General features: G+C 48.6%; 1 protein-coding gene across 1 annotated transcript in view; it reads right to left on the minus strand.

Moving 5' to 3' along the window:
• Positions 1 to 14337, minus strand: part of TMEM67 (transmembrane protein 67) — a 989409-nt gene that overhangs the window by 616543 nt on the left and 358529 nt on the right. The window contains exon 12 of the mRNA XM_078687042.1: positions 7526 to 7682. Coding sequence (XP_078543168.1) covers positions 7526 to 7682 — 157 coding nt within the window. The remainder of the gene's footprint in view (positions 1 to 7525; positions 7683 to 14337) is intronic.

The raw sequence follows: 14337 nt of genomic DNA on the forward strand, positions 1-14337 counted from the left end.
TGGTCCAAGTCCTGTATATAGGTACTCTCGGGTGGCACCCCTGCATTGCCGCGTGGTTGTCCAATACAGGTTACACAAGAGGGTTTCAAATATTTGGGAATTTATATCACTTTGGACCCCGTGGCCAGATATGAATGTAATTTACTCCCTCCGCTACAACGATTGCGTTCTGAAGTGGAGAGTCTACAAAGACAGCTGATTTGGGATGGGCGTGCCCGTATCGCCCTCCCCAAACTTACACTTCCCTGGTATGACGGCGGTATTGCTCTTCCCGATATCAGGCGTTACTACTGGGCCTCTCAACTGAGTGCAATCAATCACGGTATGTATGGTCCGGGTTTAGATCCCGCATTTGAGATGGATAAGTGGCTGTTACCGGGTGGGAATTATAATAGGGCGCTCTACTCTAGATCGGCGATCCGGATGCTTACTGGACCTACCAAGATCGCGGTGCAGGTGTGGAATTGTGCAACTACGGCAATGGGGTGGAGCGATAGACTAACCCGAGCGACCCCCTTATACGATTCTTGCAAGTTGGGAAGTTTATGGAAGACGAAAGGCTTTGGGAAATGGGATATGATTGGTATCAGTAGAGTGGGCGATCTCTGGGTTAAGGATAGGATTAAGACTTTCGAGGTCTTGAAGACGGAATATGAATTGAGTGATCGGGAATTTTTTCGCTATTTACAGATTCGTCACGCGTTGGGCTCTGTTTTCCCCACTGGGACCGTTATTCCGGAATCTTCCCCGTTGGAGGATCGAATACTTGATAGATATGTGCCCAATAGCACGATTTCTTAGATTTATAAGAAATTAATTAATGATCGGTCGGACCTGTTAACGCGTTTAAGGGAGGTCTGGACCAGAGACTGTTTAATATTAGATGATGAGGACTGGCAATCCGCGATTTCCACACCCAAGGAGGTCGCGATACCGGCCCGTCTTTGACTAGTTCAACTCAAGATCTTACGCCGTGTGTATGTTACTGACCCGCGACTGATTCGAAGGGGTTATTCTGTTGATGGGTTATGTATCCGTGGTTGTGGTCAACTTGCTACTTTCCTTCACATCATTTGGGAATGTCCGGAGGTTGCTACATTTTGGAGTAGAGTGCAAGCGGTCATGAAAGAGGTCACGGGAGTCGAGATACAACCGGAAGCTAGGCGCTGTCTGCTGAATGTATGGGAACCGAATGACTATGACGTGGCTGAGACGCGATGGGCGACCCTGGCCAACATGATTGCAAAACGAGACATTGCACAGTTGTGGGGCGCTCCCCGCCCGCCGACGGTCTCGGTATGGAAGGAGAATATGGACTGGTGTATGTTTCAAGAGAAGACTGTATATGTGGCGCGAGGTAGACCCAAAAAATGGGGTAACATTTGGAGTCAATGGAACTCCTATAGAGGAGACATATGCACGCCACCCCTTCCTGATGTCCCCGATGCCCCGCGCTCTCCCTGATCCGACATTCCATGATTTGTTCTAATTTACATGTTTTAAAATCTTGAGTCTTTTTCCCCCGCTTATGCCTCCCCCGCTTATGCCCCCCCTCTGATTTTTGTTGATTGACTTGCATTATGATGTCATTGCCTTTTCCTTCCCACTCAGAAACGCGCCTGTATTTTAATACTCCTTTGCCTTGATTGTTTGTTTTATTTCTATATAATAAAAAGAGTTTAAAGAAAAATAAATAATAATACCCACCTCGATCCGCAGGTGAATAAATCTAATCCAACTGGTGAGCGCACACTGAAGGTGGCACAGTACTTTCGCGACAATATGCAGGAGTTGGGACTGGTGGACGCCTGGAGGTTGCGCACCCCGGGGTTACAGGGGGCACACACATAACTCCCGCGTTCAACAGCTGGTCATGTCTGGACTATTGGATTCTAAGCAGGGGGTCTAATGGATGGGTTAAGAAGGTATACACGCTCCCTAGAACACTATCCGACCATAATCCGGTAGTCCTAGAAATGTCTGTGCCCCTTAATCCGCTTCGCCCGTTCACCTGGCGATTTCGGGCTGAGGCTCTATTAGATCCTGTTTACGCTGAGACCATTAGGAATGCTATTGCACAGTATTTTGAATTAAATGAGGGCACTGTTGATAGTCAAGCGACTTTATGGGAAGCCTTTAAAGTGACGATAAGGGGGTTTGCATCAGCACTTCGGCGGGAATTCTGCGGGACATCAGGAGACATCTGCAAAAGTTGGAAGAGACGTTGAAGGGTTTTGAAGCCCATACAGTGCGGCACCCTCCATAGAGATACTTGCTCAAATTCGCAAACACGTGGAGGAATACAACACCTTGGCGGATACGGAAGTGAAATATAGGTCCAAAAGATATGTGGCCAGGGCGTATGGTGAGGGTGGTAGGCCAGGCAAGGTCTTAGCTAGTAGACTGCGAGAACGGTATGATGTCACTCCGCTAGATCACATTATAGATGATAATGGAATTGATCATCACACGGAACATAGTATACTAGAACAGTTCCGCATATTTTATGAGTCCATATATACATCCAGAGGCAGTATGCCGGAATCTGTGATGCAGGAATATCTCAATGACACGGCGAGCGCATGGCTCTCGGATGTCCATAGAAAGTACTTGAGCTTACCTATTGACGAAGCGGATGTCAAGTTGGCTATCCTCTCGCTGCCCAACGGAAAGGCGCCTGGGCCGGATGGCCTGACTGCAGAATTCTATAAGGCGCATGTGGATCTCTTGGTGCCGCACATCCTAGCAATGTACGCGGAGGCTCATGAGACCGGTGTGCTCCCCCCATACTTGGGACAGGCTTAGATTATAATTTTGCTGAAGAAGGACAAGCCCGCCTCGCGTTGCGATTCTTATAGCCCGCTATCTTTGATAAATATAGATGCGAAGATCCTGGCAAAGATTTTAGCGAGTAAATTGCAGCCCTTGATGCCGCTTTTAGTCTTGCCAGATCAGGCAGGGTTCATCCCAGACCGCTCAACGTCCTTCAATTTGCGAACCATCTTTGCCATGTTCCACATACTAAATCCACAACTGGAGGCGCTAGCTGTCCTTCTTGACGTGGCCAAAGCGTTTGATTCCATAGAGTGGAAGTACATGTCTTTTATTCTTAACAGGATGGGTTTCCCCCCGGGTACAGATCCTTTACACCGACGCTTCGGCGACAGTTCGAGTGGGTGGTCTTACATCAGAGCCGTTTCACATAGAGCATGGTACCAGACATGGCTGCCCCTTATCCCCCTTTTTATTTGCCATTGCTCTGGAGCCACTGGCTTGTAAAATCAGGCAATCCCTCTTAGCAGCGGCACTAAATTTTAATAATAGACCGGTGGGCATTTCACTATACGCGGACGATATGGTCCTATATGTCCGCGAACCACAGAGATACCTCTCTCCGATAATCCGGGAATATATCAAATTCGGTCACTTTTCGGGACTGCAGATCAACTGGGGGAAGTTGGTTAAAATTCCGCTGACGGCGGTGATGTCTACGCCTCAGGTGGAATACTCCTTACTACTCTGGAAGAACCGGTGAAATATTTAGGAGTGTGGCTACACAGAGATCCCGAGGTAGTCATCTGGGAAAATTACGGGCGTGCATACACCAATTTGGTGCAGCTAATTGATCGCTGGGTTTCCCTCCCGTTGTCTCTGGCAGACCGTATTGCGGTGATAAAAATAACTATCCTCCCGAAGCTACTGTATCTCTTCAGCAATATTCCTATTAGATTAACTAAGCATTATTTTAAAACGGTTCAGACCCAGCTACTGCGGCTAGTGTGGGGGGAAAAATCACCTAGACTAAGCTGGTCTACTTTGACATTGCCATTTGAGAAAGATGGTTTTCGTGCTCCGGATCTGTATGTTGCCACGCTCAGTACGCGTATTTTTGGTTTACACCGCATGATTTTGTTCCACATGTGGCCGTGGAGGATGGGGACGCCCAACCTGTATCACTTAGAGGTATTATTACCCATCGCAATAGGAACACGCCTAAGACGGAGATAAACACAATTGACAGTACGGTGGCGGCTTGGCAAGAGATCGGCAGGAGGGCCCATAAACTCCCGATATACGCACCTGCGTTACCTATAGAAGGGCATGCCGCCTTGTCGGTAGCTGGTGAGAAGGGCTCTTTAGCGGCCCTTAGGGAAGCAGGGCTCACACATCTTTACGACTTATATGCCAATGGGAAATATGTTTTGGAGACGGACCTTGACTACATACAGAACCCTACACCTCTCTTTCTCTTCACCTGTTACAGGCTCCACCGGGCAATGCGAGATCACTACACCAGCTTCCCAGACGAACCTGTGACGTTACAGGCACTTCAGATGCTTATAGTAGCTCCGTCAAGGAAAAAATTGCTCACGAAATTATATAAGATGGTTCAGGAGGGGTCAGTTCGTGGAGTGGATGAGGCTATGGAACGCTGTTGGCTTCACCACTGACGGCAGACATGTGGGAACAGATATGCAACTTGACAGGGAGCCTGACGCCTAATAGTAATTTAAGAATCATTCATTTAAAATTCATACACATGGTATACCACACTCCCCAAAAACTACATAAGATGGGCCTGCGAGACTCAGCTTGTTGTAAGAGATGTGGGCTAGATGGGGCTGATTTTCTCCACCTGGCATGGCATTGTGCTTGGGTTGGTCGATACTGGGAGGGTGTGGTAACACTCCTATGCACCATGACTGAGCTGATTGTGGACCGCTCACCCCTGGGCTGTCTCCTGGGATATCTGCCTGGAGTGACGGGCAGGGTGGGGAGATTCCTGAAGGTTACATTGTTACTGGCGAAGAGGCGAGTGTTATTCACCTGGGACAGTCGTCTACGGACGAAAGTTGACTTACGGGTTAGAGACGTGGTATATTGTCGGGAGCAACTGGAGCGGCACGCTGAGGAACTACTGACATCCTCTCGGCCAAAAGACATATGGGCACCATTGCGGGAATATTTATTAGCACAATGTGAACAGGAAGAGAGTAGTCTGAGTGAGTGCTGAACCCCTGGTCGTTATCAATCACCTTAGACATTCTGGGTAGCTGTTTCCACGAGCTGGCTGTATCGTCAAGATCTTGAACATGTGAAAGTTGGGGTGTGTCGGATTTTGGCGTGGTGTGTCATACTGGGACGGGGTTTATGTTACTTTGGTTGAAGTTGCAGAGCTTCCTTTTGCAATGTATGTGCAATGACAATCTGTGCTATTTTATTTTGAAATGTTCAATAAAAAAAATAAAAAAAGATAAGCCTTTATGTGGACGACATATTTCTATCACTCTTTCAACCACTCCCCTCTCTGCCCGCCCTCTTAGCCGAGTTGGAGGCCTTCGGGAGAGTCTCGGAATTTAAAGTAAACCTAAGCAAGTCACAGGTTCTTAACCTTTCCACCACCAGGCACATGAAGATATCTTAAGACAGAGATTCGCTCTGCAGTGAGCCAAGCAACCAATAACTTACCTGGGCATCCTTCTGGCTCCAACGCTGTCGAAAACACTGGGGTTGAACTACTCGGCTATGGTGGAACAAACTGCGAGTGCCCTGGATTGGTGGTCGAGACTAAAACTGGCCTAGCTTGGGCGTATAGCAGCGGCAAAGATGACGGTGCTACCGCGGATTCTATATCTTTTCCAGACTCTACCCCTAGTCCCCCCTCCAAAAGCTATGCGCGCTATACAATTAGCCATCAACAAATTTGTCTGAGGAGGGAAGAAGGTGCGATTACACATATCCCAAATGACACAGCCTAAGCAAGACGGAGGAGTGGGCCTGCCATTAGTGCATAGATATCTTCAAGGCTCCCACCTCCGGTATATTGTGGAGTGGACTCGTCCGCTCTCTGAAAAACACTGGACCTTTATGGATCAGGCAGTAGCTGGAGCAAATATATGGAGGGAGGCTTGGCTCCCGCGCAAACTAAGAGCCTGGGGTCTCTACTCTTCCCCAGTTACTGTGGCGACGCTAAAAGTATGGGATGTCCGCGTGGGTCCGCTGTTCGATGCAGACGGCATACTTCCATATGAACAACTGAGATTGGATTATGATCTGCCAGAGTTTGATGATTTCCACTACCGGCAACTTAGGCACTGGGTCACTACCCCGACCTACCTAGCGAAGGCCTCTCGGCTGCTCACACCTTTCAAAAAATGGGTAATGTGCAAAAAAGATGATAAGCACCTGATCTCTGAGCTGCACACTATGCTAGCCACGGGGCAAAAGGGAGGGCGTACAAAGGGTCAACTACGCTGGGAGAAGGGGCTGGGGAGGGCCCTGTCGAACAAAGAATGGGAGAACATCCACTACAGGGCGCACCACACGGCCTATAACACTGCAGGGGCCCAATCGGCATACAAAGTTACATCCTATTGGTATCTCACACCGGCCCGCATTCATAGCTGGGGCAAAAATTACACTGAGAAATGTTGGCCTTTCAGGCTCTTTGGTGCACTTACTCTGGCACTGCCCAAAGCTGTGGCGCTTCTGGGAGGGGGTGCTGAATGACATTGACAAAGCCTTTCATACAGAGATCCCACGCTTCCTGGCACACAAACTATTTGGGCTATCAAACGTGCTGACATTTCCTCTTCGCTCACTGAGGGGTAGGCAGAGAGCTCTGGCATTGTTAGCAGCACGTCAAACAATCCATGCGCAATGGGGCTCCACGAATGTCCCTGACAACACTGCTTGGCTGCATGAACTTTAGCTTATTCTCGCCATGGGGCGCGTCTCACTAGTTCAAGACCACAAGGGCGAGGCCTATGCAGAATTGTGGGCCCCTTTCATTCAGCTACTGTCAAAAGAACTCAGGGAGGTAACATGCCCAAATATCTCCAAATATTGTATCTGATCCCTAAGGTAAAAGAGGCGACGACTTCCCGCATACATTAGGGCAGATCTTAATTGAAGTCTGATAGTTCATGATGGACGGCATCAATGCGAGTAAATCCACGGCCGGTGCAGGACCCTTTTCTTTTCCTTTTAGGGGTGGCAGGGTAGGGTTTTTTCTTTTTCTTTCATTCGTTCATGTGCTGCTATTATTGTAGATGTTTATTATTGTAGATAGGTTTTCCACACAATCCAATCACCGCTGCCAGCCCCAGGTTGTAGGCATTGAAGCTGTGTAAATTTGACATGCTCATAAACCAGACGCTGCCAGCCAATGTGGTTGTAGGCACACAGCTGTGTATTGCCTCAGGTTTGTCTCTTAATACTAATAAAAAGATTGGTTCCATAAAGTCCAAACCATGATATTCTTTAAAACCATATGTTCTCCTTGCAAAACAAATTTTTAAATGTAAACCAAACTGGTGTTATAGGAAACAATAATGGGTTGGGTTAAATCTTTTGTGCAGAGATAGCTACCATACTAGCCTCAGTAAGGAAAACATTCTAAAGCTGCATACCTCCTCAATTGAGCCTACTTTGACAGGTAACAATCTTGTAAGACTGAGACACACTTGTTCATATCAGACTTTGAAATAAATGCTTATTAAAACACTTGTTTTAAAAATCTCACCTTGGTTGATGAACAAGTCGTTGTATTGAAGATTTAAGTTCAGCACTGGCACAGCCCAGAGATCCTGCTGTCCAGTGCCTCGTTGGTAGGAAAGGTAAACGTCAAAGAACACTGGTTCGGTATAGCCCAACATGATTTTTGATAGAGACAAAGTGCACTACAAAAAACATACACATAAGAATGTTTCACTTACTACGCCACATTTTTATCAAACATATAATTGGTCTCCTAAAACAATATATGGTTAGTTCATGAAAGCTCAAACCACAAGTGTGACATCCTAAAATTGCAGTATCAATGTAGAATGTTCATGACCTACAGTTATTATCATTGTTTCCACAGGTATCACAGCCACACGTCAGCCAAAAATCAAACACCACTGACAGCCTCTAGCTGTATATTGGATGTAGCAAAACACGTCCCCTTCAGTAGCATAAAGTGCAAGAGAAAGTAAAGAATATCCCTCATGTTAACGTATCACAAATAGATGGCCCTGCAAATGTTATATATATATTGGGGACTAAGGAAAAGTAAGAGCTGTAGACACATCTTAAAAAGATAAATGCATACAATGACTTTCTTATTGTGCAAATGAACGCTGGTGGTGTATGTGCCAATGAACAAATGAATTGCCCAAAGTAGAAGCAGTATTGCAGGTAAGTAGGTGATTCACTGGGAGGCCCCATCTCGCAGCTGCATTTGACTCCAACAGCTGTTACTCTCCCCAACAGTGTCAATCCCAACATTCCAGCTACTTCTGTCTAGGTCCACAAGCTGGCTCAGGCAAGAGGAACCGAACCAGAAGGTAAGTTCATTAGGTGGCACTCACAGCACTAGACCTACTACAGCACATTTCCTTTCCTATAAAACAAAAAGAAGACTAAATAACAACACTAAAATGTATAAGGATGAGGCAGTCATACATTTTCTGAAAGTGAAGATTCCTCCAAAAGATATTGATTGACTGAATATTAAAAGAACAACACAGGAGCCGAAGAAACCACTCATGAATATTCTGAAAGGTTATTGAAGGTTTTCAAACAGCCCAGTGGAAGCCGCTATCCTGAAGAGAAAGCTATGGGGATTTTTGTATTACAGTTTGTTCTGGGGCTGAAACCTAAAATTTGTTTGCACATTACACAAAATGTCATCTGTTGGCAAACTAAATAACTTGATGGGATTCTGCATTTATGCGAAATATAGCAGTGATGAATTGGACATGAAGCAGAGAAAAATTAAGGAGAAATTCATGTTGGCTCAAACAAAGTCAGCTCAGAAAGCGTTCAAAATCCGTCACTGGCTGGAGGTCAGGGAGTCGTAGCTTCACAAGGAGGGTTTACACTGAATACAACTGTATGTGAATCTCTCATGGAAGAGGTGTAGGCATTCCCTGCAGGTGTGGAGCCTGAAACATATGTTGGTGCCTTAAAAAAGTCACTGTCTGTCACATTTGCATATCAGTCAGGATGTCTTAGAACAATTTCCCCTGTTAGAATTTGAGGAGTTAAGTTGTGAAAATTGACAATGACAGTGCCTGAGGGAGGAAGAGGGTTGTGCACTTGGCACAGTCCTAGAGGTATACCCGTGTGGCCCATATGTAGAAGCTAATGCCTATGGTCATGATTTGTCACTTCTAAATGACACAGGCGAACCAGATCCACAGTTATAACAGTGGGAGTTCTAGACGTACCTCTCTCAGAAAATGTTATATGACATAATTACAAACAAAATCATTCCAGTATTTTGCTTTTCCAACATTCTGTATACGCGTGAGATTGGAAGATGATATTCGAATAACAGAGGAACTTTTCTCAGTAGCCTCCTGACCAAGTTCTTGGTCCAATGACCACACACCACTTCCTAGAAGTACGTCTTCCAATGACAACCCATTAATGAATGAATGAAACACAACATGAACCTCAACAACAGGTATCCAGCCGCTTTTTGTACTGTTCGCTTAAACAGCAGTAGCAACAAAAATAGGGAATGCGTGACTAGTTAGCTATTACAGAATTAGGACAAATAAGCAGGTCTTCAGTTGTTTATGGAACCTTAGAAAAATGCTTTGATGCCTCATCGATAGAGGCAGTGGATTTCAGGCCTTAGAACTGGTAAGTAAGATCGAACTTACTCTTGTGAGTTTTTTTTATATCTAGGGATACAGAGTAGATGTTGAGTAGCTGATCTCAAAGGTCATGCTGGTGCATGCCAGATGAAGAGTGACAACATGTAATTGTCTATTCTTCAGCCATGAAGAGCCATTTAGAGCATAAGTGTCAGGGTACTGATTGCAGTCATGGACACTGGAACTTGCAGATAATTGCAAACCACAACCATCATTGTTGACATGTCCAGTCCTCTTCAATATCATTTTTTAAAAACATTTTTTATTAAACATTTTGTAGAGCATTCTAATGACAGCATGATATTCATCGTTGGTAAAATCACAAGTATCGAAATCATCCTGACCGCTACATTCGTCTGTACTAACCCGCCCACTCTCATCCCTCTCCTTTCACCCCCTCTTCAATATCTTAATGTTCAACTCACCATCATAGAGATCACACAAGACATTTCCATCTGTTTCTTTGTTGACACTTTGATTACCGACTTGTGCCAAATTATTAAGATTCCACCATCATCTAACCTCACCATTGACTTTCCCGCACAAACTTGATGTGCTCAAGAAAACTCAGATTACCCTTTCATTATATGCCTGCCCCTTTTCACTTTAAGCCAATCTCTTTTAAACAACACAGTTTCTTGAAGACTTTGCATTGTTCCACACTGTTCTTTTGGGATGTTTTTGCTCAACATTTATCCGAGCCAAATCAAGCATCTTGGTGGTTTACCTGCTTACCACAAGAGTTCATAAGCATGTCGAACACACGTCGAACTAATCCCCAAGCGCAGAATACGCTTTTTCAACAATAGAAAAGGAGATAATCAGTAGTAGAGAGAGGAGTTCGACGATACACCCAAAATCTTTCCCGCGACCTATAACCCTGCTCGCAGGCAGGTCGCTCCCCACGCTGCTGCACGGCTCTGCCTGCATTGTTTTTGCCTAATCTTGTATTTTTCCCCTGTGCCTAACTTGCTTTCTTGCCCAGACTTGTTTTTATTCCTCCCGCGCCTGTACTTGTTTTCATGCCTAAACCTGTTTTTCCTTCCAGTGCCCAGTGCGTCCCTGCGGCCCCGCCCACCTGCAATCCCATTCGCCGCCCCGCCCACCTGCAATCCCATTCGCCGCCCGCTCCCACCTCCCAGCTGCTCCTCCCTCCCACATCCCCTCATATGGAAGCCGCTACGCGGCCACGCAGCTAAGGCAAGCCCGTCTGTGCCCGTCCGTGCCTGGACCGCGCCCAGTGCCAGGACCCCTGGACACCAGGAACGCCACGACGCACGACACCGCTACGATGCCAGAACCCTCCACGCACTCAACACCAGACGATCACACACCTCCTTCCTGGCCGCTACGAAGCGCACCCACGGAGCTTTCACCTGCCGGAACTGCAGCTTCACAAGCATCCGCCCCACCATGCTGCCGACCAGGAAAGAACCCAACCACCTCAGACGCATACTTCTCAACACCCGCTCCACCCGAAAATATGCCGTTGAACTCTGGGACCTACTCCACTCAACCTCCCCAGACGTCGCCTTCCTGACGGAGACCTGGCTGAACCCCGCCTCGGCACCCGACATATCCATAGCCGTCCCGGAAGGCTATAAGATCACCCGTATGGACCTCACCAACAGAGCGGGAGGAGGAATCGCCATCGTCCACAGGTAAACTCTCAGAGTCTCGACCAACACCGACGACACCCTCAGCACCGCCGAACACCTGCACTTCCAGATCCACACTGACCTCAACACCACCCTCAGAGGAACCCTCATCTACAGACCGCCCGGACCCCGACCACAGCTCAGCGACTCCATCACCGACTTCGTCAGCACACACGCCCTCGCCTCCACGGACTACATCCTCCTCGGGGACCTAAACTTCCACCTCGAGAACAATGACGACACCAACTCCACCACCTGATCGACAACCTAGCCAACCTCGGACTCAGACAACTCGTCGCAACATCCACCCACTCCGCCGGTCACACGCTTGACTACATCTTCTCCGCAAGCCCCCACGTCTTCTTCAACCATACCACCGAACTCCACTGGACCGGCCACCGCTGCATCCCCTTCACCTTCAAGAAACCCACCACGCACCACCGCACCCAACAGATGCCGCACCGCTACTGGAGCTAAGTCACCGAAGACCAGCTAACCACCACCCTCGCCCAGAGCCCACCCGCCGACCATACCGACCCGACACTGCCCCCGCAATCTCAGACAGTGGATCAACGACTGCGCCAACACCCTCGCCCCGAACAAGAAACCCTCCAACAATCATACCAACAAGAAAGCCAGCTGGTTCACTGAAGACCACCGGGCCTCCAAGCAAACCTGCCGAAAGCTGGAGAAGATCTGGCTCCGTGAACGAACACCGGACAGCCACGCCGCCCACAAGAATGCCACCCGCAGACACCATCACCTCATCAGATCCGCCAAAAGGGCCTCCTTCAAAGACCGCCTAGACAACAACGCGCACAACAGCAAAGAGCTCTTCAACATCGTGAAGGAACTCTCCAACACCAGCTCCAACACCAACGACGTCCCACCCTCGCAAGACATGTGCGACTCGCTGGCCACCTTCTTCCACCGCAAGATCACAGAAATCCACGACAGTTTCAACGCCACGACCCCCCGACAACCACTGAGACCTCCGCCCCCACGACCACCATCCGCACCAACCTCCTGCTCTACTGGACCAACATCAACGACGATGACAGCATCAAGATCATGAACACCATCCACACCGGATCTCCTTCAAATCCATGCCCACACCACATCTTCAACAAAGCCAGCACATCCATCGCACCCCATCTCCGGAAAGTCATCAACACCTCCTTCGAGACAGCAACCTTCCCGGAGAGCTGGAAGCACGCCGAGATCAACGCCTTTCTCAAGAACCCCAAGGTGGACCCCAAGGACCCCAAGAACTTCCGGCCCATCTCCCTGCTCCCGTTCCCGGCAAATGTCATCGAGAAGACCGTCAACGAACAACTGACCCGCTACTTCGAGGAGAACAACATCCTCGACCCTTCCCAGTCCGGGTTCCGCAGCAACCACAGCACCGAGACTGCCCTCATCGCCGCCACCGATGACATCAAGTCCCTGCTGGACAACGGAGAAACGGCGGCCCTCATCCTCCTAGACCTGTCAGCCGCCTCTGAGACGGTCTGTCACCACACACTACGAACACGCCTCCACAACGCTGGGATCCAAGAGAAGGCTCTGGACTGGACCACCTCCTTCCTCTCCGGCAGAACACAGAGCGTCCACCTTCCCCCCTTCCGCTCCGAAGCCACCGAGATCATCTGCGGCGTACCCCGGGGCTCATCCCTCAGTCCAACTCTGTTTAACATCTACATGGCACCGCTCGCCCATGTCGCCCATCGGCACAACCTCAACATCCTCTCCTTCGCCGGTGACACCCAGCTGATACTCTCCCTCACCAAGGACCCCCACATCTCCAAAACCAAGCTTCACGAAGGAATGAAGGCCGTTGCTGAATGGATGAGGAACAGCCGACTGAAACTGAACTCGGACAAGACGGAGGTCCTCATCCTTGGATACAACCCTTCGGCCTGGGACGACTCCTGGTGGCCGACCACACTGGTAACCGCTCCCACACCCACCGATCACGCACGCAACCTAGGGGGTCATCCTCGACTCCACCCTCTCCATGACTAAACAGGCCAACGCCGTCTCCTCCTCCTGCTTCAACACCCTCCGCATGCTCCGTAGGATCTACAAGTGGATCCCCACTGAAACGAGAAGAACAGTCACCCAGGCCCTTGTCAGCAGCAGGTTGGACTATGGAAACGACCTCTACGCAGGAGCCTCGGCCAAACTCCTGAGTCGGCTCCAAAGCATCCAGAATGCCTCTGCACGCCTGATCCTCGACATCCCTCGCCGCAGCCACATCACACCCCACCTGAGAGACCTGCACTGGCTCCCGGTCAACAAGAGGATAACCTTCAAGCTCCTCACCCACGCACACAAGGCACTCCACAACACCGGACCAACGTACCGCAACAAACGACTCAGCTTCTACACCCCCACCCGCCAGCTCCGCTCCACCAACCTCGCCCTCGCTACAGTCCCCCGCTTCCGAAGAGCGACCTCAGGCGGCAGATTGTTCTCCCACCTCGCCGCCAAGACCTGGAACACCCTCCCCATCCACCTACGGCAGACCCAAGACCTGCTGACCTTCAGAAAACTCCTCAAGACCTGGCTTTTCAAGCAGTAGCAGCATTCCCCACCCCAGCGCCTTGAGACCCTCACGGGTGAGTAGTGCGTTTTACAAATTATATGATTGATTGATTGATATACACCAAACATACACCCTCCTGAAAAAGAACGGAAAGCATTTGGGCCAAATGTATGTACCTTTTTAAGGTTGCAAATGGCCCGATTCGCAGAATCTGGCCGTTTGCGACCAGAACAAAGGCTTTCCCAATGTACCGAATCCTATTTTGCGATTTGGTAACCTATTACTGAATTGCAAAATGGGTGAGCGATTCGCTATTAGGAAGGGGCGTGTTTAGGGCGTCCTTTCCTTTTTTTTAAATTTTTTTACTTTTTATTTTTTATTTGTCAACGAGAGGTTAATGCACACATACAAAATAATATACACAGTATTAAGAATATACATATAACTTTACCTAACTCAGTAATTATACACATGACAGCAG

The sequence above is a fragment of the Lissotriton helveticus genome, chromosome 4_1 (genome assembly GCF_964261635.1).
Source record: "Lissotriton helveticus chromosome 4_1, aLisHel1.1, whole genome shotgun sequence".
In the NCBI taxonomy this organism is placed as follows: Eukaryota; Metazoa; Chordata; class Amphibia; order Caudata; family Salamandridae; genus Lissotriton; species Lissotriton helveticus.